The 24,887-nt window shown below is 40.1% G+C and overlaps 1 protein-coding gene across 2 annotated transcripts in view; it reads right to left on the bottom strand.

The window, feature by feature from the left end:
• Positions 1–4,888: 4,888 nt before the first annotated feature.
• efna3a (ephrin-A3a) overlaps positions 4,889–24,887 on the bottom strand; it is a 58,818-nt gene continuing 38,819 nt past the window's right edge. Inside the window, exons 3-6 of one of the 2 annotated variants that reach the window (XR_015091333.1) lie at positions 24,742–24,810; positions 24,463–24,540; positions 21,333–21,539; positions 4,889–4,987 (exon numbers count right to left, since the gene is read on the bottom strand). Coding sequence is in view for 1 of the 2 variants with exons in the window: in XM_086062994.1 (XP_085919120.1) it covers positions 21,418–21,539; positions 24,463–24,540; positions 24,742–24,810 (269 nt within the window). In the remaining variant the exon portion in view is untranslated. Of the gene's footprint in view, positions 4,988–19,359; positions 21,540–24,462; positions 24,541–24,741; positions 24,811–24,887 lie in introns of those variants that run through there. The other variant, XM_086062994.1, reaches the window with a different exon arrangement.

Genomic DNA, 24,887 nt, shown 5'->3' with positions numbered 1-24,887 from the left:
ATAATGGCGCTGTTACACAAGGACACCGCGACCTGCACTGTAGAGTGGCATAGCAAGGAAAAAGATGGAAAAGCATGTTTAATGAGATGAAGCTGGAGGGAGTGTTGCCTCAGGCTGCTAATAAAAGGTGTAGGAGTCTAGCTTCACGTTGCTAATAGTTAGCCGTCATTAGGCAAGAATGGCGGGGTTACGCAAGTACACCACTACATTGTTCTCATAGCGGCATAGCAAGGAAATAAAAAAAAAATTAAAAAAAATTAAATAAATCAGGTACACAAAACTGAAGACTAGAAGCCTAGCCTTACATTGCTAATACTTAGCATTCGTGATGAAACAATGTTACACAGTTAGCCGCCAGGAGGCGTTACACGAGGACATCGCTACGCTACCTGCACCGTAGAGTGGAATAGCAAGGAAAACAGATAAACCAGCAAGTTTATCTCAAGACAAAAAAAATCTAGCCTCACATTGCTAATAGCTAGCAGGCACGAGAAGACAATGCGGCGCTGCCAGAAAAGGTCATCACTACCTGCATATTCAGGCGGCAGAGCAAGGGAACCAGATGGAAAAGCAGGTTCAAGGACATGTATCTGAATGGAAAGCAAACACAGACAAAGATTTTTTTTTTTTTTTCCTCTTTCGCCCGCACTCCAACACACATGTGTGCGCACAGGCCAAGTATGTCCTCATCACCAGCATAAGTATAGGTGTGTGCGTGCACCAAGAGGCGACCACAATGCACAGCTGGCAAGCACCGGGACCCCAGTGTGTCAGTCGTGTGGTCAAGCCAGGGGCCCCCGTCTTTCTCTTGCTCTTTCTCTCGCTCTTTCCTGCCTTGTTTTCAACTCTCTCTCTCGGTCACATCCTGGCATGTTGACGCGTCTGTCTGCCCGCCTGCTCCAGACAACGGTCCTTCCTTCCCAGCTTCTCCCCCAATGGAAACGACTTCCAAAATGTCATATCGTATATATCACAACAGATGTCATAAAATGGCTGCTTCAAACCCAAATGGCCGATTTCCTGTTTGGTTTCAGGCATTCAGACTTTTTCATTCTTCTTGCTACAATTGACGTAGCCGCCGAGTTTCGTGACAATTGGTAAAAATGGTGACGCCATCGTAAATAAACTTCAGTTCAGGCCAGGGTTATTATTGTTTTGGAATTTTCATTTTAGCTAGTTTTTATTTCGTTTTGAGTTTTTAATTTAGTTAGTTTTCAGGGTGGTTCTGTTAGTTTTTATTAGTTTAAGTTATTTAAAAAAAATGCTTAATTTTAGTTTAGTTTTAGTTAGTTTCAGTATTAGTTTTTGTTTTTTTAACATGTATTGTGCTCAATATTTAATAAACACTATGGTAAAATTAAAAAAGTAACGCATTTCTTATCTAGCGCTGCATTTTTGCTGAGTTTAAATTCATCCCCAAAGACTCATGTATTAAATTAATTACCAACATTTTTGCTATAATTTTAGTTAGTTTTAGTTTATTTTTGTAAACATAAAATGTTCGTTTTTGTTTTAAAAAAATATTTTCGTTTTTATTTTATTTTATTTTGTTAACTTTTGAATTTGAGTTTTTTCATTAGTTTTCGTTAACTGAAAAAAAAAACGTGGTTGATGAGGCCTAAAGTATTTTCCCCAAAACATGAATGTTACTAATTATGATACTTTTGTACTCCCAATGCTACAAACTACGCTATCCTAAGCATCCAGACGTTCCTGGACTTGCAAAGACTTATACATAAACAAACAAAAAAGCCGAAACACGCAAGAAAAGGCAAATTTTGCTGACGCCGCTGGACTCTTGTCGTTCAAGAGACCACATTACAAACTTCTTAAACAAAACACTCACAATGTAATACAGAACTCACACGACCGCAAGACACAGCTAAATAAAGACAGGTCAGGACTAAATGGCCGGGTTCAGATTCAACAATGTGACACGGGGGGGTCACAAGAAGACAAACTGGACTACAATTGTGTGAACGTAGTCCAGAGATGAACAATGGAAAGATTATTCTGTACACAGCATATTTTACGCATGAAGCCTTTTCAAACATGGTGTTTCCCCCCCCCCCCAGACATCCCCTCAGGCCAATTGGAGAAAAAAAACCAATGACAGACAATTCACAAATCAGATTATACTATACGAAAATACTATAAATTGCCTGTGGCTTTGTGTCAGCGCCCGTCAAATCGATGAGCACAGATGCTCCAAAAGTCATTAATTTGTCAATTTGGGGGCGTGAGGGTAGCACAAGGACACCCCCACCCTCAGTCAGCAGCTTTCGCTTTTTAAAGTGAACATTTTGATAATACACACCAAAATCCATATTGCGAACGTGCATGTGCATGATTATTGTGCAAATTTATTTAAACGTTATTTGTAGCTTGAATCTTTTAGGAAACACATTATCTGACCAAGCTGACAGTGCAGTGCTATCTGCTGCTGTCTAACTAACTCCCTAAGTAGATAGCAAGTTAGCCATCCAACTGGATAGCTAACATAGAGAAATTCAAGTTGCTGGCAGATTATCTTTCTATTAGTAGCTAGCAATCAAACAAGCTAACTGGATGGTTAACAACAATGTTGTTTGAGGCAAAACTAAATCTATTCGACACAATGCAAAAGTCCGCAAACAGATTATGAGTCCGACTAACTAGACAGCTAACAAGTTATCATATTACCTTTCAAGCTATGTGAATTTCAAGATCTAATTAGCTAGCTACAAAGCTAGCTCGCTATGACAGTATTTTACTGACTATCTAACTGTGATTTCCAAGATTCTATTAGAAAGTATTTAGCGTCCTAACTACTATAACTACTAACAGGCCCCTGATGATGAGCATCTTTCATCCTGAATGTGCCACGAGGAAATGGTCACATCAAATCTAATTAGCCCGGACGGGTTTTTTTTTTAGCTCGAAGCAAGCCACTAAAAGATCCCCGCTGTCAGAGGAATGATTTATTCACATCCGATTACAAATCATGCCTTGCCAAACATGTTTTTTTTTTGCCCATGGAATGACCTTGGTAAGGAAATTAATTGGTCGTGTGGTCAATTGTACATGGAAACAAAATGGCTACGCTATTAAAATATGGTGGTTGCAGCATTTGAGGGATTGGACTTTTTCGTTTTTTTCCCCACAGATGTGTTGAACATGCAGGATGATGATGATGATGGCAAGAGCTTCTGAGAAATAAATAATAATAATAACGTGGTGATACTGGTATTCTATGACTCATCTTGCTGTGGTTGTAAAATACACACACAAACACACATATATTCTGTTTATAGACACTGCGGGCCAATAAACATCACAAATGTGTAAAAGCAAGTGTGTCAGTACTCAGGTTTGGTTGACAAGTCGCATGATGACACTTGACTTCCTGGTTCAACAAAAATGACATAAACTGACAGGGTCATAAATTTTATTTATTTTTAATTTTTTTGTGTAGGGCAGAGGGATTGGTTCCATAGAGACTCCAAAATCGGCAAAAAAAGATGAGCATGACAATAATTTTTTTTTTTTTTTTTTAAAGTTAGTTAGAAGACTGTTTCATTGTCTGGATGACGTTAAAGAGCAGGACGATAGCATTTTAGATTCTGGTTGCAAGAAGGATCATGACTAAAATGGCTAAATTCCTCTATAAGTGAAGAAGTCATGGAACACAACATTCCTGTTTGTTTGTTAGCCAGCATATTGTCGCTGTCCTGTGAAAAACACGTATGTCCATTTTTGTCTTTTTTATTCATTTAAATGTTTACATTCATGGGGATGAAAATGAATGCAGACATCCCCAAAACGTTAAAAATAAATAAATAAATAAATAAATATATATATATTTTTTTTTTTAAAGACTTAACGGTATGCTACTTCCTGGTCGACCATTTTTGATTCTCTGGTGGTAAAGACGTTTCCATTATGTGGAAAATTGCAAACTATGGCGGTAACTACAGCAAACAGATCAAATCAAGCAAAAGCACGGACTTGTTGAAACATGCCGTCTTATTTGGGTCAGTTATGATTGAATTAAATTTTTACCTTGAGGCTGTTTGGCTAACCATTTTGAAATCAATATAAAGGCAAGACACATTTACGAGACTTGTAAACTCTATGCCAGATTTTGTGTTCTCGTTGTTGTCGGGGCTTGATTTAAACGAGGTGATGTTGAGCTATCGAGACACGTTGCTTGTAAGCGGACGCAATTGGCTCGGGGCAGTTATGCTGATCCGTGAAGAATCAAATTCTTATTTTAGACGAAAAACAGCAGCAGCGTGCCAAGATAAAAAAAAAAAAAATTGAAATAACAAGTCTTGTCTTTTCCAAATGACACGTATGTAAACTCATGCAGCAGGATCGCGCTTGGTGATGATGATTGTTTGTTAATGAGGACGGCGTATTGTTAATACCCCCTCTCGCGTAACCCACTTTGAATCAACGGCTGACCTACTTCTTACGCTTGACCTGCCGCCGCTAACGGCGTCGCCGCGCTAGCTCTCGTTTCCTATAACCTTGCCGCCCCCCCCCCCCCCGCCCCGCCCCGCAACACACCCGTCCAAACGTGTGATTGGATGGAAATCCGGTCGAGGTGAAAATAAGCGAAGCGTTCAAAAGTAAATATTTCCCACAGCGTTGAAAGCATACTCTATATGCACGCTCCTGATTAGTTGTGTAAACATTAAATGTCACATTAAGCACGACACTCCCAAGCGTAACAAAAGCGTTAAGTAGTATTTAATACGAAAATACAACAAATGCTACAGTACATATCCTGTATGAAATGTAAAATCTATTCCTCATTTGTTTGATCTATTATTTGATTGCGCCACTGAGAGATACAGTGGGCTAAGACAACGAGGCACACCTGGGCAAGACGTGAGTGGTTGGAGGGAGCTGATTGGTAGACACAAGGCGATCCTTATGAGCTGGCGAGGACAGGTGGCACCGAAAACCCATGAAGACTTGACGCGGGGGGAAAAGAGAGACACTGCGAAAACATGACAAAACATAAAACACTGACTTTAGCACATTACTGCCACCAACAGGACACACTTGGAAATACATGCTGCTCGTGATAAATGTCACATAATCTAACTGCCTTGATATTTTCGCAAAATGTGGCATTTTTGTTGCTGAAGTGGCCGCGCAGGTGCTCATGGTGCTTGGATTTTCTCACCCAATTGTGAATATTGAATCATAATGATGCCTAAGATGATTTTGTCGTCAGGCAAAAACCAAAGCTCGACATTCCAGACATCTGCATCCAGTTATGCATGAACTGTATATATGCAAAAACTTTTGTCTATGCGGCTAAAGTCCGCCGACGTAAGCGGCGCCGTATCTCTGCCGTAGCTCACCATGTGCCGTCCTGCTGGTGCAAAGTCATAAATCAGCTCGGGTGCGAGGGCCAGCTCATGAGCTCATTGCTTTCAGCTGTTTGAGGAAGTATTAGCCGCTCGTACAAGTGGCGTGATTGCTTAAAGAAACAGATTTATGTCCCAAAAGAGGACGGCAAAGACCACGGCTGGAAACGAAAGGAAATATTAGTGTGGAAGTTTGTAGGAAAGGGGCCACGAGCAAAGAATTCCAAGGATGCGGGGCCCCATTCTTCAACTGTCAGACACGCTAAAACCAAGCCAATGCAGGTCAAAATATACTAGTATAGCAGCATATTGTTAGCATTGTGGCTAATGATCTAGCAGTTACATTATTTTATGCATATTATAAACGGCTTGTCAAAGCCAAACAAGCCAAACAAACAAAGGTACTCAAAATGACTACATAGCATAACATTAGCATTTTGGCTAACGAGCCAACAGCAGCATGCCAGCGCAAGCACTTTGCTTAAGTTGACATATGTTTTGATCCGATTGGTTTTTTTCATACGGATGTGGAACTGATTTTGGATGCCTCGGAATTTGAAGGCAACTCCAAAGCTGTGTGGAGTTGCGGTGCTTGGGAACGCATCAATACAACATCATTCAAACTCAAACGTTGAACTATCCCATAAATGCTGCCAAATAGGCACGAGGGGGTCGCTCCGCTTGCACGCCAGTGAGCAGATGTATGGACGGTATATCCATACATACACGTACAGCACGTCCTAATTTGTGTGTGTGCGCGGCAGGCGTGTTGTCGCGTTGCGTGCTGCTCCAGGGTCCATGTTATTCCGTCTCCTCCTGGCCGCCTGGTTTACGGAGCTATTCTGGGAAAATCCAAATGATAGTCTTTCAGCGTGTGGTCGGCCCGTTGCGGTTCCGTATTTGTACTTAAAACCCGGAGCCTCCTGCCTCTGACTTCCCGCCCCGCTCTTCTTTTCTGGTGCATTCTTGATGTGACTTTTTGTGAATTGCATTTACATTTGATGGTGGTGGTGGTGGGGGGGGGGGGGGCGGGGGGGGGGGTTGCAGACAGGCAGTGCTATATGCACCCTGTGAGGAAGGGATGCGCCAAAAGTTGGACAGGACAGAACAGGCTAGCAGTTAAGAACCAGACAATTCTATGCTCTGCGACAAAGGGATGCTTATGAGACAGGACGAGAAGAGACAAAACAGAATAGCACAGGACATGAGCAGTGCTACACCCTGTGAGGAAGTGACGCAATGAGTAGCAAATAGAAACAGGACAGGACAGGAGCTGTGAGGCAGGCAGTGCGATAAGCTGTAAGAAAGGCATGTCCTGTCACACTTCCTCAGTCACTGCTCCTTTCTTGTCCTGTTCTATTTGTTTCTAATTACATCCTGGCTCACTGATCTAGTCCTGTCCTGTCCTATAAGCGAGCGGCACTTGTTGCATCCCTTCCTCACAAGTTCTAGTACTGCCTGGCTCATTGCTCTTATCCTGTCCCGTGCTATTTGCTGCTACTTGCACCATTTTCTCAGAATGTAGCACTACCTGCGTCAATTGTCCTGTCCTGCTCTGTCCTGTCCTACTTGTCGCATCCCTTCTTCACATGGTGTAACACTACCTGGATCATTGCTCATAACCTGTCCTGTCCTATTGGCTACTCCTTGCAACCCTTTCTCACAAGAGTAGGACTGTCTGGTTCATTGCCCCTGTCCTGACCCATGAGCTACACTACGTGCACCAGTTCCATGCCGTACTTCTGACCTTGCTAGTGATCTGCAAATTAATTTGCGGTAGTTTGTTTCTGCATTTACAACAGCGGTTAAATGAATGGACAGGAAAAATGAGTGAGTGGGTCCAGCAAGGATCAAATTCAGGTTTGAGCCTACAGTGGGAAGCCCGTCCGGAACCTGGTGCAAGTGATCCGTAGGACAAGACGGGGAGCACTGATCCAGGCAGTCTTACACCCTGTGAGCAAGGACACGGTAAGCAGCAAATAGGACAGGACAGGACAATTGAGCCAGTTATGCCACACTCTCCGAGAAACGGATGTCACAGGACAGTAGCACGAGCCAGGCAGTCTGTCTTTGTTTTGTCTCGGTCACTGTTGCTGTGTGCATGGACGTCCCGAATGCATCTAAAAACATCTCCCCAACACTTCCTGTCTCTCCCTCCAGGCCTCGCCTGTAATTGCTACCCTAACCTATGGAGCTGCCCTTAACATTTCCCTCTCTTTGCTAAGGAATGAGGCGAATGTGGCTTAAATCACTTTAAAAAAAGGCACACAACAGTGCAAAGGACCCGGCCAGTGATGGCTCGAGTCCGTGGATTAAAGCCGGCAGGCAGCGCACCTCTAATGTGCCGTCAGAGCCGTTTGGCAGCGCGTTATATTTTTAACTTCTCATCCCTTTTCACTCGGACCAAAAATACCAAGATGGATCACGCCGACTTGTTTGCGCTTCCCTAACAGATGTGGCAAACATGTTATCTTTCAAAGGCGAGCGCGCTCCGCTTGTCAAAACCGAGGTCATCGGCTATGATTTAGCTGCCGACCATATGCGCTTCCTATACGTGCACAGCAACCCTCCACGTATACTATTTTATGCATGCGTAGCCATTTATAGATCGGCGAGTCATATTTGGTCACTGGCACGTGCCTCGCAGTATACAACCCTGTTATTCTACCAGCAAATTAACAAGGGTAACTATTGTCATTTTTAAAACATAACTCAACTTTATTTATGTATTGTAGCACTTTCACAAGGATAATGAAAAATATACCACATTTGAAAAACTATTTTTATACCCTTATTTTTTATACTTTCTATAATACACACTATTTAAAAAGTAAGTAATTTTAGTTAAAAAGTAATTCAAGAAATATAAATACAATACAAATATATAGTCTCATTAATATTATATATTTATGTTGTAAACTTAATTATGAATTTAATTTATGAAGTCAAAAAATATTGCCAACAAAAGTAATGATAAAAATGAAATATTAATAGAATAAAATGATTGTGTTTATGTTAATATATATTTTTATGTAATCTTATTACACATATACAGTATATATTTTTAAAATACATAACGATAATTCCCGCCAATTGCTACTAAACTACATGGTTGCATATTTGATTTATTCCTTTATATAGTTTTTACATTTAGTAACTAAAATTAAAAGTAAAATATTTAAAGTAGTATGTATTTAATGTATTTGTCACTTATAAGCACCTACCTTGTTTAAAATAACATAAAAAGTAAAATAAATAAATAAATATCCAAACTAGTATATTATATACTTGTTGATTTTTATATAACTATTCAATTAACAGTAGCACATCTAAAATACATTTAATTATTTTACTTACACTTTGATACTTATACGAAGAAGTAAATACTGTAAAACATACTAAAATAATGGAAGAAAATAAAAAATAAACTTACATGCGATATCATCTTAAATACCTTAATATTCACTCCATAAATATGAAAATTTTAATTTTATCATAAGCGACGCCTATTGCTATTGTTTAGCCTGTCAATGGCATTCTGCATTGTTTGTTAGCATGAAGCTAAGCAAAGCGATATGGTTGTTTCAAATACACAAAAATGTCATACTCTGTTGTATGTTTAGTTAGACAGTAAACTGGCAATCAAGAATTGTTCCCTATCGGCCACCATACAACACTTGTGAAGTATCTCACATTTTTGCTCTCAAGTCAAAGCAAAACAACGGCTGGCACTCATATTTCAGGTCAATGTCAAATGTGCTTTGCTTTGCACTTTGCAGCATTGTTGACAGTGCTGAGCGCCACTTCGGTGATGACCACCTCGGCTGCACTGCATTACATCATCGCCAGGCTTTATCCCAAAAATAGTCGGGCTGAATCTGCCTGACACGTCTCATCGTTAGAGAAACTAAATTTAGAGCCTGTACGGCTAGATTAATGGACTTTTTCTCCCCACTCACATGAAAGCTCTCTTTAAATCATACAAATGTGTTTTTAAATCTCTTATTCATCTCCGCCGTCATCTCCTGCCTCACTCTATCCTCGCGTCCTCCTATGGCCTCAACTGTCCACGACTTCCTGTGTAAGCACTTGGCCTCGGTCGACGCGTGGAAAAAAAACAAAAAAAAACACCAACACTGACTGACGTTCTACTGCGGTTCATTTTTGTGTGTGTTTCTTTTTTTCAAGGCCTCGTCTTCTTCCTCCTCCCTGAGCTACAAAAAAAAAAAGCCACGTTTGGTTCAGTTGCATGGTTACACACGATAGATAAATAAATATGCATAATTATGTAAGATGCCTTTGGCTCAACGGCGACCGGGAGTGCCACTTCGAATGAAACGCTATCGTCTTTAAAACTGCGTCCGGGGTGAAAAGGCTCAGAGCTATCAACAATTTATTTTTAATACATAGTGCAGTTAAAATTGTCAAATTGATGAACATACACAATACAATAATACAAATACATTTAAATACAAAATAATATATTGACATAGAGCTAACAAACGTATTTCACAAATTTATATACATCAATAATCATGGCCAAAGATGTAGATTATAATACTAACCTTTAGTCCTTGATTTTGTAAACAACTGGACTCGAGCAGATGACAGATGAATAATTCTCAACCAAAACGAGGTTGTGCTGAAATACTTCCTGTTTTCTTCTTCTTCTTTCACACTTACACCGTCTCAAATTAAATAGGTGTGCCGCCCTCTAGTGGTCACTAGTGAAATTACACCCGGTTTAAACGAACGTTTTAGACCAAAATAGAGTTATTAACCGTGCCAATGGTATGAATGGAGGATGGAAGGGGTTTACAGTGTCCAGAATAGAGCATCATCAAAATACCAAATGTATAAATACAATTTAAAAAAATGTCTGAGTGTCTGAAATAAATCCAATACGAAAACAAGCAAGAAGCACATTGATGACAGTGACATTTGGGATAATCCTCACAAACGCTACTTTGCGTGTGGAAGAAAAGGTCAAAACTCTTTCTTTTTTTTTAAGTAGATGTTTTTAAAAATACCCGCGCTGTGTGAACCAACAAGCTGGAAACCACAGAAGAGACAAGACTTTGTGTCCGCCTCATTCCGTCGGCCATTGCTCATCTCGGATCAGCGGACGACGGGATGGAGGACATTCCGCTCCTCGCCTCTTTGGCCTTTTCTACACTTCCCCCTGCTTCTGCTGCGTGTGTGAAAGGGGGCTTTATCAGCGGTTCTGAATGGCGCGGGTCCGCATGGAGCCAGCCCACAATGGGCCCGTCATCAGAGGCGAGCAGAACCCGTGAAAAGAGGAACAAAAGAGCCTTTTTGCCTGAGAGGGGCCCCCACTCGCCACTCTGTAAGCGGGCAGGTGCACCCCCCCCCCTCCCCTCGGGATTCATACAGTATGGATTTGCCACCCTTCTTTTCTGGATGTCGTTCCCAAACACACACTCCTGTTGGCCATGTGTGCGTTGTTGTTGTGTAAAAAAGCGACTCCTCCCCCTGACATGCCCTCGGTCGAAGTCGGGTTACCGGGTGCGCGCTCGCCCCCGTCTTTGGTTACCAACATGACAAAACACGCAAACCGTCACCGACGTCTCCTCCTTCTCCAAGCAAAGGAGCACGCACTTGAAAAACAAGCATGTGCGTGTGCGTGTTTACATCATACTGCTAAATTTATATTCCCTCCTTCATGTTAAATGCAAAAAAAAACATTATATAGTCAACATCCCATTCAAAATGTCAACACAAGAAACGATTAATCGTTATTGTATTTTTGTTGTATGGATTATACAATTGTTTGAGTCTTATTTGAGATTTCTTTCATTAGTATCAATCATTTCAATTATTTAGATTTTTTGGTTACTTCTATTTTAACTTTTTTAACGCTAATATTTTCATAATTAATATTTCAATATTAATATTACAAACTTTGGGAACGTTTCAATTTTATTAATGATTATTTTGTTTGTTGTGTTATCATAGCCCAAAATACAAAATACAACTTTACGTGTGGCATTATTAACACTATTTTTAAACTGTTAGAGAATTTGTTTAAAATTATTTAAGAATGACGTGAAATCCCTTTCATTTATTGCGACATTTGAAAAGCTATTCTTGATGTCTTATCATTTAATATTAGCTAATGATGTATGACATTTTCTGAAAATATAAAAATGTTCGCAACACATTAGATTCATTAATGGAATGTATTCATTCTATGATCAGTGATTATTATACTTGATCAAAATTTGATATTTGACAATATTATTGTGTTTAAAATATTTTACTTAAAAAATAATTTAAAAGCAATTTTGGCATTTTATCCTCCTAATCAATTATATAATTCATTTAAAAATTCTCTTTACTCATTCTTTACCAGCCAATATGTAATTTTAAAATTTGAATTACAATCTTCATTGTCATTTCATTCATGTCTCCACACCCCAACCCCCCTCCCCCAGATGGTCATCTGGTAGCTTTAGCGTTGGTTAATCCTTGCCGTTCGCCACACAACTGGCACAACAGCTGGATGGCCGTTCGCAGCCTTTCCCTGACTCCCCCCCCCCCCTTCCTGGTCCAGATCAAAGGCAGTGAGTTTCAATCACATGCAAAGAGGGGCTTGTCGGGTCTGAACGTGGAGGAAATCTACAGGATGTTAAATACAGTGATGTACATGTGGGGATTTAACGAAAATGAGTTAGATACATAGCTAGTTAGCCAGGTTGGTAAAAAGGGCTGCTGTGAGCTTCAGTTAAGTGCAAGGAGGGCCTAGTTGGGTCTGAATGTGGCAAAGGTCAAAAGGATATCAAATAGGTTTGAAATTACACATAGCTACCTGTAGTTAGCCAGGTAGACACTGGAGAATGGCCACTAATGAGCTTGTGTCAAATGGAGGGACTAGTCGGGTCTGAACATGGCAAAGATCAAAACGTCATTAAATAGGTTGGAAATTACACATAACTACCTGTAGTTAGTCAGATAGATACTCTAGAATAGCCACTAATTAGTTCTGGTCAAATGCAAAGAGGGATTAGTCGGGTCTGAACTTTGCAAAAATCAATGGAATATCAAATAAGGGCATGTACAGTACATGTGAAGATTTATTAAGTTAGATATGTGGATATTTAGCAAGGTTGACAGAACTATTCAGGGGAACTAGTCAGATCTGACAAAAATGAATGAGTTATTAGGTAGGAGGATGTAGTACATGTGAGAACTTTGAGTCAGTTAGGTAAAGTAAGTAGTAACATAGCCAGGTCCATAGATAGGCCAACAGTGAGCTTGAGCAAGGAGGGACTAGTTGGGTCTGTGTGTGGCAAAAATTGATGGGTATCAAATAACTAAGGGGTACATGTGAATGAGCTTGATATGTAGCTAGCTAGCCAGGTCTATAGATTGGCTGACCGTGAGCTTCAGTTGCTGTACCTGCAAGGAGGGACTCGTCGGGTATGAAAGGGGATAAAACAAAAGGGTATTAAACTGTAATAGTTGTAGCTAGATATCCAGGTCGGTAGATAGGACCAAAGTGAGGTTTGGTCGTCAGGTGCAAAGAGGGACTAGTCGGGTCTGAAAAAAAGGAAAAAAATAAGGTATTAAACAGTAATATTTGTAGCTAGATATCAAGGTCGATAGATAGGAATAAGTGAAGTTTTGTAGTCATGTGCAAAGAGGGACTAGTCGGGTCTGAAAATGGCAAATAACAACATGGTATTGAATACGGTGCAAATGATTTCTAATACAAATTAAATCTCATGAATTATATTTTTAGAATTTGTTAGCATTACTGTAGATACTCAATATGCGGTCACTCCACAATGTTGTGTTGCAAATCAAAACAGCAACACCTACCGAGATGCTGCTGAAGTCAACTTGACAAATATCGGCAACACTGCTTGTGTCAACAGCAATTTTGCAGGATGTCTACGTGAAAGGCTTGTTAAGGAGTCCTCAAACTCATCATTTGGGTATGAAATATACGATCGAATGTTGCTTCACATCAGTCATGCCAACCGCCGAGAGGGGATGCAGAGACGATTTGTACATGTGGCGCTCTGCCAATACAAGTGAAGCCGCGTTCGGACTCGTTTGTTGATCAAGTGACTATTTCGCAATATGAATTGATATGAAAATATATTGCCGCAACATGAGTGTGTGCGTACTGTAAATTTCACCTCCACTTGATCCCACTCAGGAAAATCAATGATATTTAATAAAAGCAGCTTACCCACATGGGCACAGGTCACAGCAGCTGAAAAGCCGCCCCCTCCACCTCTCCCGCCAGGCCCCTCCCTCCATGTCGAGATGCTCATATAATTACATACATACTACTGTAACATTAATGCTTACCCTAATATATATATATATATATATATATATTTTAAATATTTTTAACGACCAATGTGAAATTACTTTTCTCAGTGGAGTAATTTGACTAGTTACTTTTAAACTCAAGTAATCTGAAAACTAAGTAACTTTTTAATCTTAGCATGACTTAATTTTACGACTATTTATTTGTTTTTGTTTAAATCTGGTCAAAATATAAACAAATATCAGTACTTGCCTTTGCGTGTGTGTGTGTGGGGGGGGGGGGGAGGGGGGGCAGTGACTTGGCAAGTCCCGCCCCATCGAAACCGGCTAATTTCAGCACGCCAAAAAGCAGGGTGTAAATTGTACTACACTTCAAGATACTTGGAATATTTTGCTAAAACCAGGAACCGTTACGACTTTCACTTATTTGGAAACGAGTATTTTTAGTTGAGGATTTCCAATTTTTTTAAAGCCTGTTTACAAAGCAGACATGAAGTTTAGTCATGTTTATTTTTAACTGCCATAAAGATTTTCTTTGATTTTTATTCATCTTCAGCATGACATAACCGCTCTGCTTTTTTTTTTTTGGGGGGGGGGGGGGGGGGGATAACAGTCATTAGTTATTCTTGGGCTTAAGTTTTGACCAGATGCCCAAAGTGTGGGCACATCTGCACACACACACAGAAAACACACACACACACTCACATTGAAGGGAGGGGATTACTGTTAAATCTGCGGGCAGAGGAAAGAGGAGGAAAGAGGAGGCGGCGATTAGCGAACATTGCGGTGACTTGCGGGGAAGGAAACGGCAGAGTTGATAATAAGAGGCCTGACAGGAAATGGAACCTTGTCAAAGACAGACCACGTACAGGGAGAAGTCCACAAAACATCCTCGACAGGCCTCATCTTCAGGCAGGTAGGTGTGCCCTTACGCTCGCAATCTTGCACCTTTGACACGTTCTGGCGCAGCATTTTCTTCTCGTAATATGTTTCAGTTTTGATTTCTTAATTTGACTGATTTGTTCTTCTAATATTTCAGTTCTATTTGTTAAACTTTTTCCATTTAGTATTACAGCTTTGTATTTTACTTTTGCAATATTACAACTTTATTTGTGTTCATGCAGCTTTTGTCGTATTATTTTGATATTATATATATATTAGAATTTTAGTTTTGTAAAATTTTTATTTTTATTTTTGCCCCGGTGCCATTAAAATGATTAGTTTTACACCATTATATGACTTTTTTTCTGGTAATATTTTGAACAAAAAAATAATTCTAATCTACAACTTTTTTTTTGTAATGACTTTTTTACTGTAATATTTAGGCTTTATGGTTATCATATTTCAATTTATTTCTTATAATTTCACAACCAAGTTCTTAGGAATTGTTATTTTTATTTTTAGAGAATTTTGACATTTTTTTCTGAAAATGTCCTATATTTTACTTTCATAAAGTGACTATTTTCTCCCCTGGACTATTATTTCTATAATAATAATAATAATAATAATAATAATAATAATAATAGCAATAATAATAATAATAATAAGAAAAACTCTTATTACGACTTTCTGTATTTCTATTTCCATATCCATTATTACAATACTATCATTATTTTTATTCTTATTATATCTCATTAAATGAAGTCATAATGAGAAAAAAGCGGAAATATGAGAATCACGTCATAATTTAAGAAACACCATAATGCCCTTGACCCCTCGCCCCCGGTAGTAATGGTAACGAATGCTGTCCTCTGCTTTTGAGACAGGACTGCTCCCTCAAAACAGGCTAATTTCATCAAAATTGTAAAGTGTACTATAATACTTGATCCTTGGGTTATTTTGACACAGCATGTTATCAAAACACTTTTAAAATTCTGAAATCTAATTGAAAATGCCGACGCTTTCGGGGGAATGCAAAACAAACCGACGATGCCAAACCCCTTGCACGTTGATGTGACGTTTTATTGCTCCGCTGGTCCAAATGTTCCGCAGCTGTGCTTTGAATCCACGCAACGATGGAAGGAAGTCTCTTTAATTTGCCCTTCAGAGCTGATAAATGCCCGGCACCCCTGGCAAAGTGAGTCACGCTCAAATGTAAATATGTGCTCTGCGTACAACAACTCTGTTACTCACTGCCGCCCGAACATGTTGTTTTATGTGTGAGAATTAAGTCAATCCTCCTCCAGGGGCTTCCAATTCATTCGGGCTCTCGCTCGGCTAACGCGCCGACGGGTGGAGAGAAAAGTTATGGGCGAGCATGGCGTACACGTCACCCTCGGGCGCTGGCAACCGACACGGTACGAGAGACGACAGGGCATGATAGCAAATAAGAGCGAGCGCAGCGGGCCGAGCGTTTTATGCGCTTAGTTTGCACGCGTTAACACGCTTGTCAGATCAAACTCGCGGCCTGTGCAAATGCATCTCGTCGTAGAGCAGGAGAATAAGCAGAGAAAGCATTTGAAATGAGTCCGATATTCAAACATGCAATCAAGTAGATTGGAGTAAGGGTCACCAAGATGGCAAAGCGCCGGGCCCGGACGGTCATCCAACAGACTCTGGAAGATTTTCTAACTTTATGGCCAGCAATCATCAATCCCGGGCATCTTCATATTGTTCCATTTCCATTCATCAATGATTTGAGGGACAAGGGGAACTGTGGAGGCCACCACCCCTCCAACCCCGCCCTTTACACGCCTTTGCGCTGTGGTATTTTGAGAAAAAGGTTTTATTCATTTATTTATTTTTTTCAGTGGGGGGATTAAATTGGAGGTTTTTTTTCCTCTATGGAAATCCAGATTTGAGAATATCTTTTTTTTAAGTTGTAAGGGATAAAACTCTTAATTAAAAAAAAAATTCTGAAATAAATATGTAATTTCAAAAGTTAAGGAAAAAGGAAATATGACTGAAATATGAAGTCATCCTAGAGTATATTCTGAATGGCCCCTTGATGAACAAAAAAAAGCATTATTTTCCTCTAAAACTTTTTTCAAACCCCCCAAATCTTCAAAAATGGCTGTATATACGTTTTCCAAAATAACGCTGTAAAAAACGTTTAAAACTATTGAAAAATATCTTAAATTTAGGATTGTAATATCATTAGAAACAAACCAAAATATTCTAAAAATATGTTATTATTCCAAGAAAAAAAATCTAACATATTTAGAAAAATAAAACAGAAAAAAAAATAGTAGAGTTGTAGCTCTGTAATACAAGAAAAAATTGGGGGGGGGGGGGGGGGGGGTTTAGCACACAGATTTTTTTTTATATTTACAGCAGGACTCGTTCCCAATACAACTGCCACTCTCTTGACATCACATTATGACGTTTAAATAATTGACAAGTTTTATTGACAAATGAAACACTTGCCTCAGTCACCTCGATGACGGAGGACCTTGAGCAACCTCGGAAGCTAATAATCGGAAAAATAAACATCATTAGTGTGACGAGCACATCCCCCAACACGAGTACACAGAAGTAGCCCTCATACTCACTGTACAAGAAGAAGAAGAAGAAAAAGAGCAAAGAGGAACAAAAATAGCTGCAATGAGAACGCAGCCATCAGCCTTTGACTTAACTTTAATCCTGGGTCAGCTCGTCATCGCCGGATAATATTCTTTCAAGTTATTTTTATGTTGACCTCGTAGCCTGCTAAATCTTTGCCAGCTTGCTTCACTGACTTTTTTTTGTATTATTCTTTTTTTTTTTTTTTTTACGAGAAACCACTTAAAACAATGGTTAACACGTTTTACACCAAGTGCCAGCTACAAAAATACCTCATACCAAAAACTAGAGAGACTAGTTAGGCTAGTGTTAGGGAGACCAGGGTTTAGAGGTTAAAGGTTAGCGTAAAAGGGTTTTTGGGTGCTAGGATTCAGGGAGACAGGGGTTAGAGTTTGGGATGGGTTAAGGAAGCTACGGTTGAGGTTTAGGGCAACCAGGGTTAGATTTAGGGTTATAGGGTTAAGGAAGTTAGGGTTTAAAGGTTAGTCGAGGGGATTTACTGTAAACTTCTAATAGAGTTTGAGTTGTCTTTCTCGGGTGCACCTGGAGGCGTCTCAGCGATGTCGCCGGTCGACGTCGTAAGCGGTGAACATTTCGTCTTTACAAGCAGACCATCTGTTTCCATCGTCGGCGACCAGACGCTGCCACCGGCGTCCGGGGAATTCTTCTTCGACCGGTCGCAGATGGCCAATCTCACACCTAATCACGCCCTAAACAAGAACCGTGTCCTTTTCCTCGGAGCGACGACGGGTTGCGCTGTTTATTGTTTTAATCAAGACTTGACTTCCAATAAAAACAAACTGCGGAGGTTGACAAACAAGTGCAAACTCGCAGACGGGATCAGGTCGAGGAATAACGTCGATGTCGGAATCCGGGGCAATCAAACCGACATTGTTGTCAAGACGTCTCATCGTGTGGCTCACGGCGCACGAACGTTGCCAAGTGCCAAGTCGTACGAGGGCGCGGAAGGATCGATATGGCAGCACGCCACAAAAGCGTCAAGCCGCCGTCCACCATGTTGAATGAGAAGCCGTGACACTTTCCCATGGAGATGAATGGTGCAATGTGGGAATTGCAAATGTATTTCATGAAAGTTTAGTTCACATTTAGAATTTTTTGGCCCTCCCGTGGTGGAATTAATATCTTGGGGAACTAAAAAAGTCGGGGGGGGGGGGGGGGGGGGGGTTCCAGATTAAAAATAATAGATTACTTTTTCCCCTCATTTTCACAAAACTATTTCCATATATTTGTATTTTATTTTTATTAATACTTGGATAATTATTAGTATGACTTCCCATCATGAAAAAGATTAAATCAATAATTTAAAAAATTGCAATCAATTTGTAAAGGGATTTTATTAAAGTTTAGAGTTTTTAATCCATCCTGTGAACTAAAAAAACATTTTTGTATAATTTAGACTTTTTGAGCCATTTGTTGTCATCATTTTTTTATTCCTTAAACTTTTGACTTTAAAATGATAGATGACTTTCTCGAACTAATGTTCTTTTTTTTATTCATATTTAGATTTTTTTACTCACATTTGTATGATTTCCCTGCAGGGAAAAATTTTCTAATAAAATTATACATCATTTGACAATATTTTGTCATAAAAAAAAATTCAATGACTTGTTTTTTGTGGCAGTATGCATTTTTCTTGTAAAATTATCATTTTGTTTTTTTTAAAAATATTTTTATATTACTTTTTTAAATATATATTTTAATGTTATTTCTAATATCAATGTAACTAATTTATCACAACACTGATTTTCCTATGGCAATATTTCCTTAAATTCCCAAAGTTGTATGACTTTGAATGTTTCCCTGAAAATGTTTTCTTATTTTCAGTATTGTTATCCAGTTTGATATATTTTATTATAAAACGCTTGTTTTTTTTAATCTCTCATTTCCGTCATAACCTTTCACCTCTATTACGACTCGGACATGACATCCAAAAGCACTCAAGTAAACACACACACACACAATGCAAAAATTTAGTTGCACTTCAGTTTGAGCACATCTGCAAAATGACTTTAATTGTCATTGTTTTGCTCACTTTTTGATCCATTTACAGACCCCCCCCCCCCCCCCCCCTCCATTCAAGGTAAACACATTTCTGGTAGTTGTCCTTCAACATTAGTAAATGCTTTTTAAATACCCCACCTACTTCCCCCCTCCCATTATTAATAAGAGCACATTCTCTCGCTTGCATATTAAGATCCTACAAACGACTCCAGAACAAATTCCTAAGTGCCACAAAACTGGAAAAAGCGTGGACACACACTCACGCACACACACACAGTGCACAATGATGACGCTTGTGCATTAAAAAAAATAAAAAAAATAAATTAAAATAAAAAAAAGTCGAGAGAAAATGGCACAGTAGCTCATTGCGCAAAAGGCCTACACAGCATGTGAACACTTATGAGGATCATAAATAAAATGAAGAAATAAATAATACACGTTTTAATATGTATATATATTTAAAAAAACTAACTAACAGTGAGCAATTGTTATCCTCTCTCACGTTTTTGCACATTTACGCAACGGCCGAAGCTTCCCTTTGAAAGTCAAAGGTAAATAATACAAAGTAAAATCTCCTCAGGCTGGATGACGGGCTGGTTTCCACGGCAACGGGACAGCAAGCGGCTGATTGGCCGAGCATCTCTGTAGGCGGCTATGAAGGGTTACAGGGCTACACTGAAAAGAAGTCAAGTCGTAATTATGCAGGAAAAGACATTAAAGTTACGAGAACAAAATCATTATTCTCAAAAAAATTAATGTGATTTAAAACAAATTTTTTTTTATTGTAATAGGATTATACTTTCTGACCGACAAACTTTTTTTTCCACATATAAATTTGGTCTTTCTACTATTTTTGTTATTTCGACTGAATAATATAACAGTGCTGTCATAAAATTCTAGATTTTATTGTAATTTTATGCCCAGTGACTTTGTCTCATCGTGTTTTTTTTTATTGAACTCATTCACTCACAGCCATTTTCACTGAAGCAACCCCCTTCACTGCCGGCTGTTTTACTGGACTTTGACTGATTTTGCAAGGCCCACAGAATATTCTGTTCTACTGCTATAAAAACATGGAAGCTGCCAAAAAAAGAAGATTAGAGTCTCTCCTTTCATCAGGAAAAAAAAGTATATTTCTTTCGGTTTCCGTTTTGCAGCAATTAAGCATTAGAATATAGTTTCATCATTATTCACAAATCTATTTAGAACTGTGGGTAAATGAGCATTTTTTTCAACATGACCCTGGTTGATCTCTTTTGCTCTGCTGCCACCTGCTGGCCATACCATTTCTTCAACCGTTCTCTGCAGTTGAGAAGCTGCATCAAAGCCTTCTGTATGCTCTAGCATAAAAAACACACAAAAAACGTATAAATACGTCTTTGGGACACTTAAAACATTTAAAATACAATGTATTTATACGTTTTTGGGGAGCAAATGATTTAACTTCTTTTCAATGTAGCCCTTATGCTCCTTTGCAGGAAGGATTAGGGTTTGGATTTGGTGGTTTTCGTTTGTGTGAGCGTGGGGGGTTGATGGAGAGACATTCGTCAAAGTCAGCTCTGCGACCGAACACGATTTCAAGCACATCTACTGCAAGTGCCATCATCCAAAGTGTTCTTGAGTTGTGAAGGCAGGAAACGGGCGGAAAGGACTACGACAGCGCTCGCTAGCCTCTAACCAAAGGAAATAGAAAAGGCGGTTGTTTGTCTTTTTTTTCTTCTTTTTTTTTTTTTTTGTGTCACTGTCCTGGACTTCAAAGTTGTTGGAAAACGTCTTCGTCCGTCCCCATGCTAGCTAGCATTGACTGCATCCGGCACCGTCTCTTAAATCAAACATTCGTTATCTGTCCCAAACTGGCACCAAAATCCAGAACATTCATAATCCATCTTGATGATAGCATTGTCGGCATCTGGCACGTTTTTTTTTTTTTTGTATCCTGCACCATTATCTTGTACACGAGTCCATCTTCTGGCGCCTTCCCATTATATTTCATTTAAAAACGAATCCATCTCGAAGCTGGCCTCGTCTGCCTTTGGCACCTTTGTCCGCATCCGGCACCGTTTTTCCAAACAGTCATAAATATCCTGCACCATTCCTTAAATTGAATTATCTTTCATCCATCCAGGCCATAAAATGTAAACATACCATCCCAATGCAAGCAGGCAATTGTCTGCACCCGGCACCGTTTTCTGGATCCGGCACCATCCGAGCGCTGTCCCGCGCCGGCTCGCTAGGACAGCAGGGGGGCGCTGGCGAGCAGCATGGTGGCCACGGTGAGCAGGAGGCGGTCGCGCGACGGGCTGCTGCCGCTCACGCTCTTCTCCAGCTTGGGAACTTCGGGGTTAAACTCATCTGGAGGAGGGGAAGAGAAAGGTGAGTGTGCGTGCGACGTTCATGTAAATGCCGATTATCAGCAACGTGTTGCGAACGCCGCCAATGTTTTTTGTTTTTGTTTCATACGAATGATGAAAGTATGCGTGTGATTGGGGGATGGGGGGGGGGGGGTTAATCAGGATGCATTAGCGCAGCCTCGCCATTGATTAGACCCAACAAGAACATTAGCCGCGGGCCAAAAGAGCCGCGAGAGGACGTCTTGAGTTATTCGACATTAGCGCCGACGAGGGCCGCTCATTACGCTCGCTTCGCATTACAGCCGCAAAGTCATTTAAGAAAAGAGACAAACGTGGGCCGATTTCACGCAGAGGGAGTTTCACACGAGGCGCAGCCAAGATGGAAATCGCGGCGCTTGCGTACACTGACAGTGACAAGAGATAATAATTCTAATTCAATAATTGTAAATATAAACTCAAAAGATTATGAATTGTCTAAAAGTGAAATAGGTCAGGTCTTCCATAAATGTAAGAACATACTTTTAAATTTATGTGGACAGTAAATTTCAAGAAAACAGTGAACCCCCCCCCCCCCCCCCATTTTTTTTTTAAAAATAGCATCCTTTAAAATAATATTTTCTTAAGAATATATGGGGGGGAGATATTTAAATAATCGATTCATGGTTTTATTAATGGATATTTGGCTGGAAAAGGAAAATTCATTCAATATCAATTATTTGTTTTTTTTAAACCCAGCCCTAATACTCAATGTATGTATAAAAATATAATGTACATATACGTATATAAATATGTACATACAGAGGTGTCAAATCCAGGTTCAGAAAGTTTGGCTTTAGCCCCTGGTGCTAGCTAGCTAGCTCCCTAGCTAGGTTCCATGGTGCTCGTTTACCTGCTAGGGAGCTAGCTAGCTACCTAGCTAGCAAGCATCAATGGCTAAAGCCAAACTGTGGCAGGGTTTTTACTTTCTGGACCTGGATTCGCCACCTCTGTATACTTATATTTACACATATAGAGTATGTACAGTATACAGACGTCATCATAGCACAAACCTACTTTATGTCACACTCTATACAAGCTTGTGTGTGGAATTATGCTGTGCCGTGGTTGCTTGTCGAAGTCAGCGTCCTACACAAAGTTGCTCTTTTAAGGACACGTTTGGCTTCCTACGCTTTAAACTCCTAACTGAGAAGCCTTGAGGCATTTTAAAGTTGACCTTTTAGTGCTTCCCCCCCAAAAAAATACAAATAAAAAGACCTCGGGCTGCTTTTTTTTTTGGCAGCCGTTTGACCTTTTCAATCGTCAGAACAAACCCCGTTTCTTGTCACCCTTGAGGCCCGCAAGCTGCCAACGTCTATTTTGGTGCGCGTGTAAGTTGTCTTTGCATATGAAATGAGTGATCCTCTTATGGCGGCCCCCACAAATATGCGGCGGCGTGGAATTCAGTCGTAGCCTGACGCGACGCCGCCGTCGGGGCCTTGGAGCGTCACGGTGGCGGCGAGGCGGGGCGGTAAGAGCTATCGCGCCCCGCCTACGCCGCGTGCGGTGTTTTCTCTGCGTAAGCCGGTTTCCCCCCAAAAACCCAAAACGCGCACGTTGGGTCTGACTGGAGACGCGAGTCCTCAGATTGATGCTGCGCAGATCCCGCGTTGTAAAAGTTAGTGGGCCAGAACGTGCAGTCAAGACTGAAGGAAGGCTAACCCCGGTCAACTGTAAGAAAATACTTTCACACTGAAAATCAAAACCTCAAAATGGCTGCCAAAACTGTCAACAATTACTTCTTTCTTGCTAATGCTAGCAAACGACGCCAAACTCCATGGATGAGCTAACAAATAACATCAGTGGTGCATGTTGCGCGTGTTTTTTGTTTTTCCATAAAAAAGTAAGAGTTTTTAGAGCAAGTTTGTTTTTGTGTTTTTTTATGCTTTGTTTCAGTTTAGTTGTTATCATTATTTATTTATGTATCTATTTATTTATAGGGAGGCTTATAACACCACAACACTGATGCTATTTGTTAGCTCATCTATGGAGGTTTGCATTGTTTGTTAGCATGAAGCTAAAACTGTTGAGGGAAAAAAAATATTAGTTTATTTTTATTTATTTATTTATTTATTTATAAAGAGGCTTATAACACCACAACACATGCTATTTGTTAGCTCATCTATGGAGGTGTGCATTGTTTGTTAGCATGAAGCTAAAACTGTTGAGGGAAAAAAAATATTACTTAATTATTTTTATTTTATTTTTAAATTGTATTTATTTATTTTTATATATGGAGGCTTATAACACCCCAACACTGATGCTATTTGTTAGCTCATCTATGGAGTTTTGCATTGCTTGTTAGCATTAAGCTAAAACTGAGTGAGAGAAAAAAAAAAAAAAACAATGTCATGGAAAAAATTAGTATAATTTAGGTTGTAAATTTAGCAGAGAAAGCCTTGCTGTCCTTAAGGGACTACCACTGTCCGAAGGCAGCGAAAAATTGCAACTTCATTGTAATGTCCTGTCAGTCTGCTATTGATTTCTCAAAATAGACTCCGGCTCCCCTCATTGAGCGCTCGAGCTGACGCATCCGAGCACGGCGACGCGTTGTTTTACGCCTCGCCGCGAGTCCACGGCGGGATTTATCTGAACGGACAGCCCCCTTCTCGCCTATCGACTGATGTGTCCCGACTTGCCCGGTGGAGATGACCGCTAACGCCGCGTGCTCCTCTCGCGCTTCGTAAAGTTCGACTTGTTGTTGTGTTGCCTTGTAAAGACGCGTTTGATAGTTTGTTATAACCACCGGCACATGAACGTCTCACACGGTCGTCCATCCAAGGGCAAGGGCGATGTTTATTACGTACATGACAAACATTGAGGAAACATTAGGTTGTTGATGTAGCAAAAAAATAAAAAATAAATAAATAAAATGCTAAGTCACTTACCAATGTTGTGTATCTTAATGCTCGGCCTCACCGTGTAGGCGCTGGACGTCTGGCTGGACTCGTCCTCCGAATGGGACACTAAAAGGAAAGCGACAACCAATCAAAATCACAAGTTATGAAACTACTACTTGAGGACACCTGCTTCCAAATGGGAATCATTCGAGATATTAAGAAACTCTCCAGTAGGAAATTGTCCAAATCAAAAATCCCCGAAAAATGCCACATTGGAAGCAAAATGGCCGACAAACAGGTGCTAATATATTCTGTGATGTTACTCACCAGTAGAGCAGCAGACGTAGACTCTCATCCTCAGGCAGCTGTGGCCGTGGTGGTGGTGAGTGGGCGTGGCTAAAGAACAGGTAGAGAGTGAGTGACAGAGCTCAGAGACAAAATGGTGGACTGCCTTCCAAATATTCACTAAGGTC

This window comes from Leptonotus elevatus, chromosome 19 (genome assembly GCF_054856555.1).
Source record: "Leptonotus elevatus isolate MCC_2025b chromosome 19, RoL_Lele_1.0, whole genome shotgun sequence".
NCBI lineage: Eukaryota > Metazoa > Chordata > Actinopteri > Syngnathiformes > Syngnathidae > Leptonotus > Leptonotus elevatus.
Note: the sequence above shows the minus strand (reverse complement) of the source record. Positions and strands in the feature narration are given on the sequence as shown.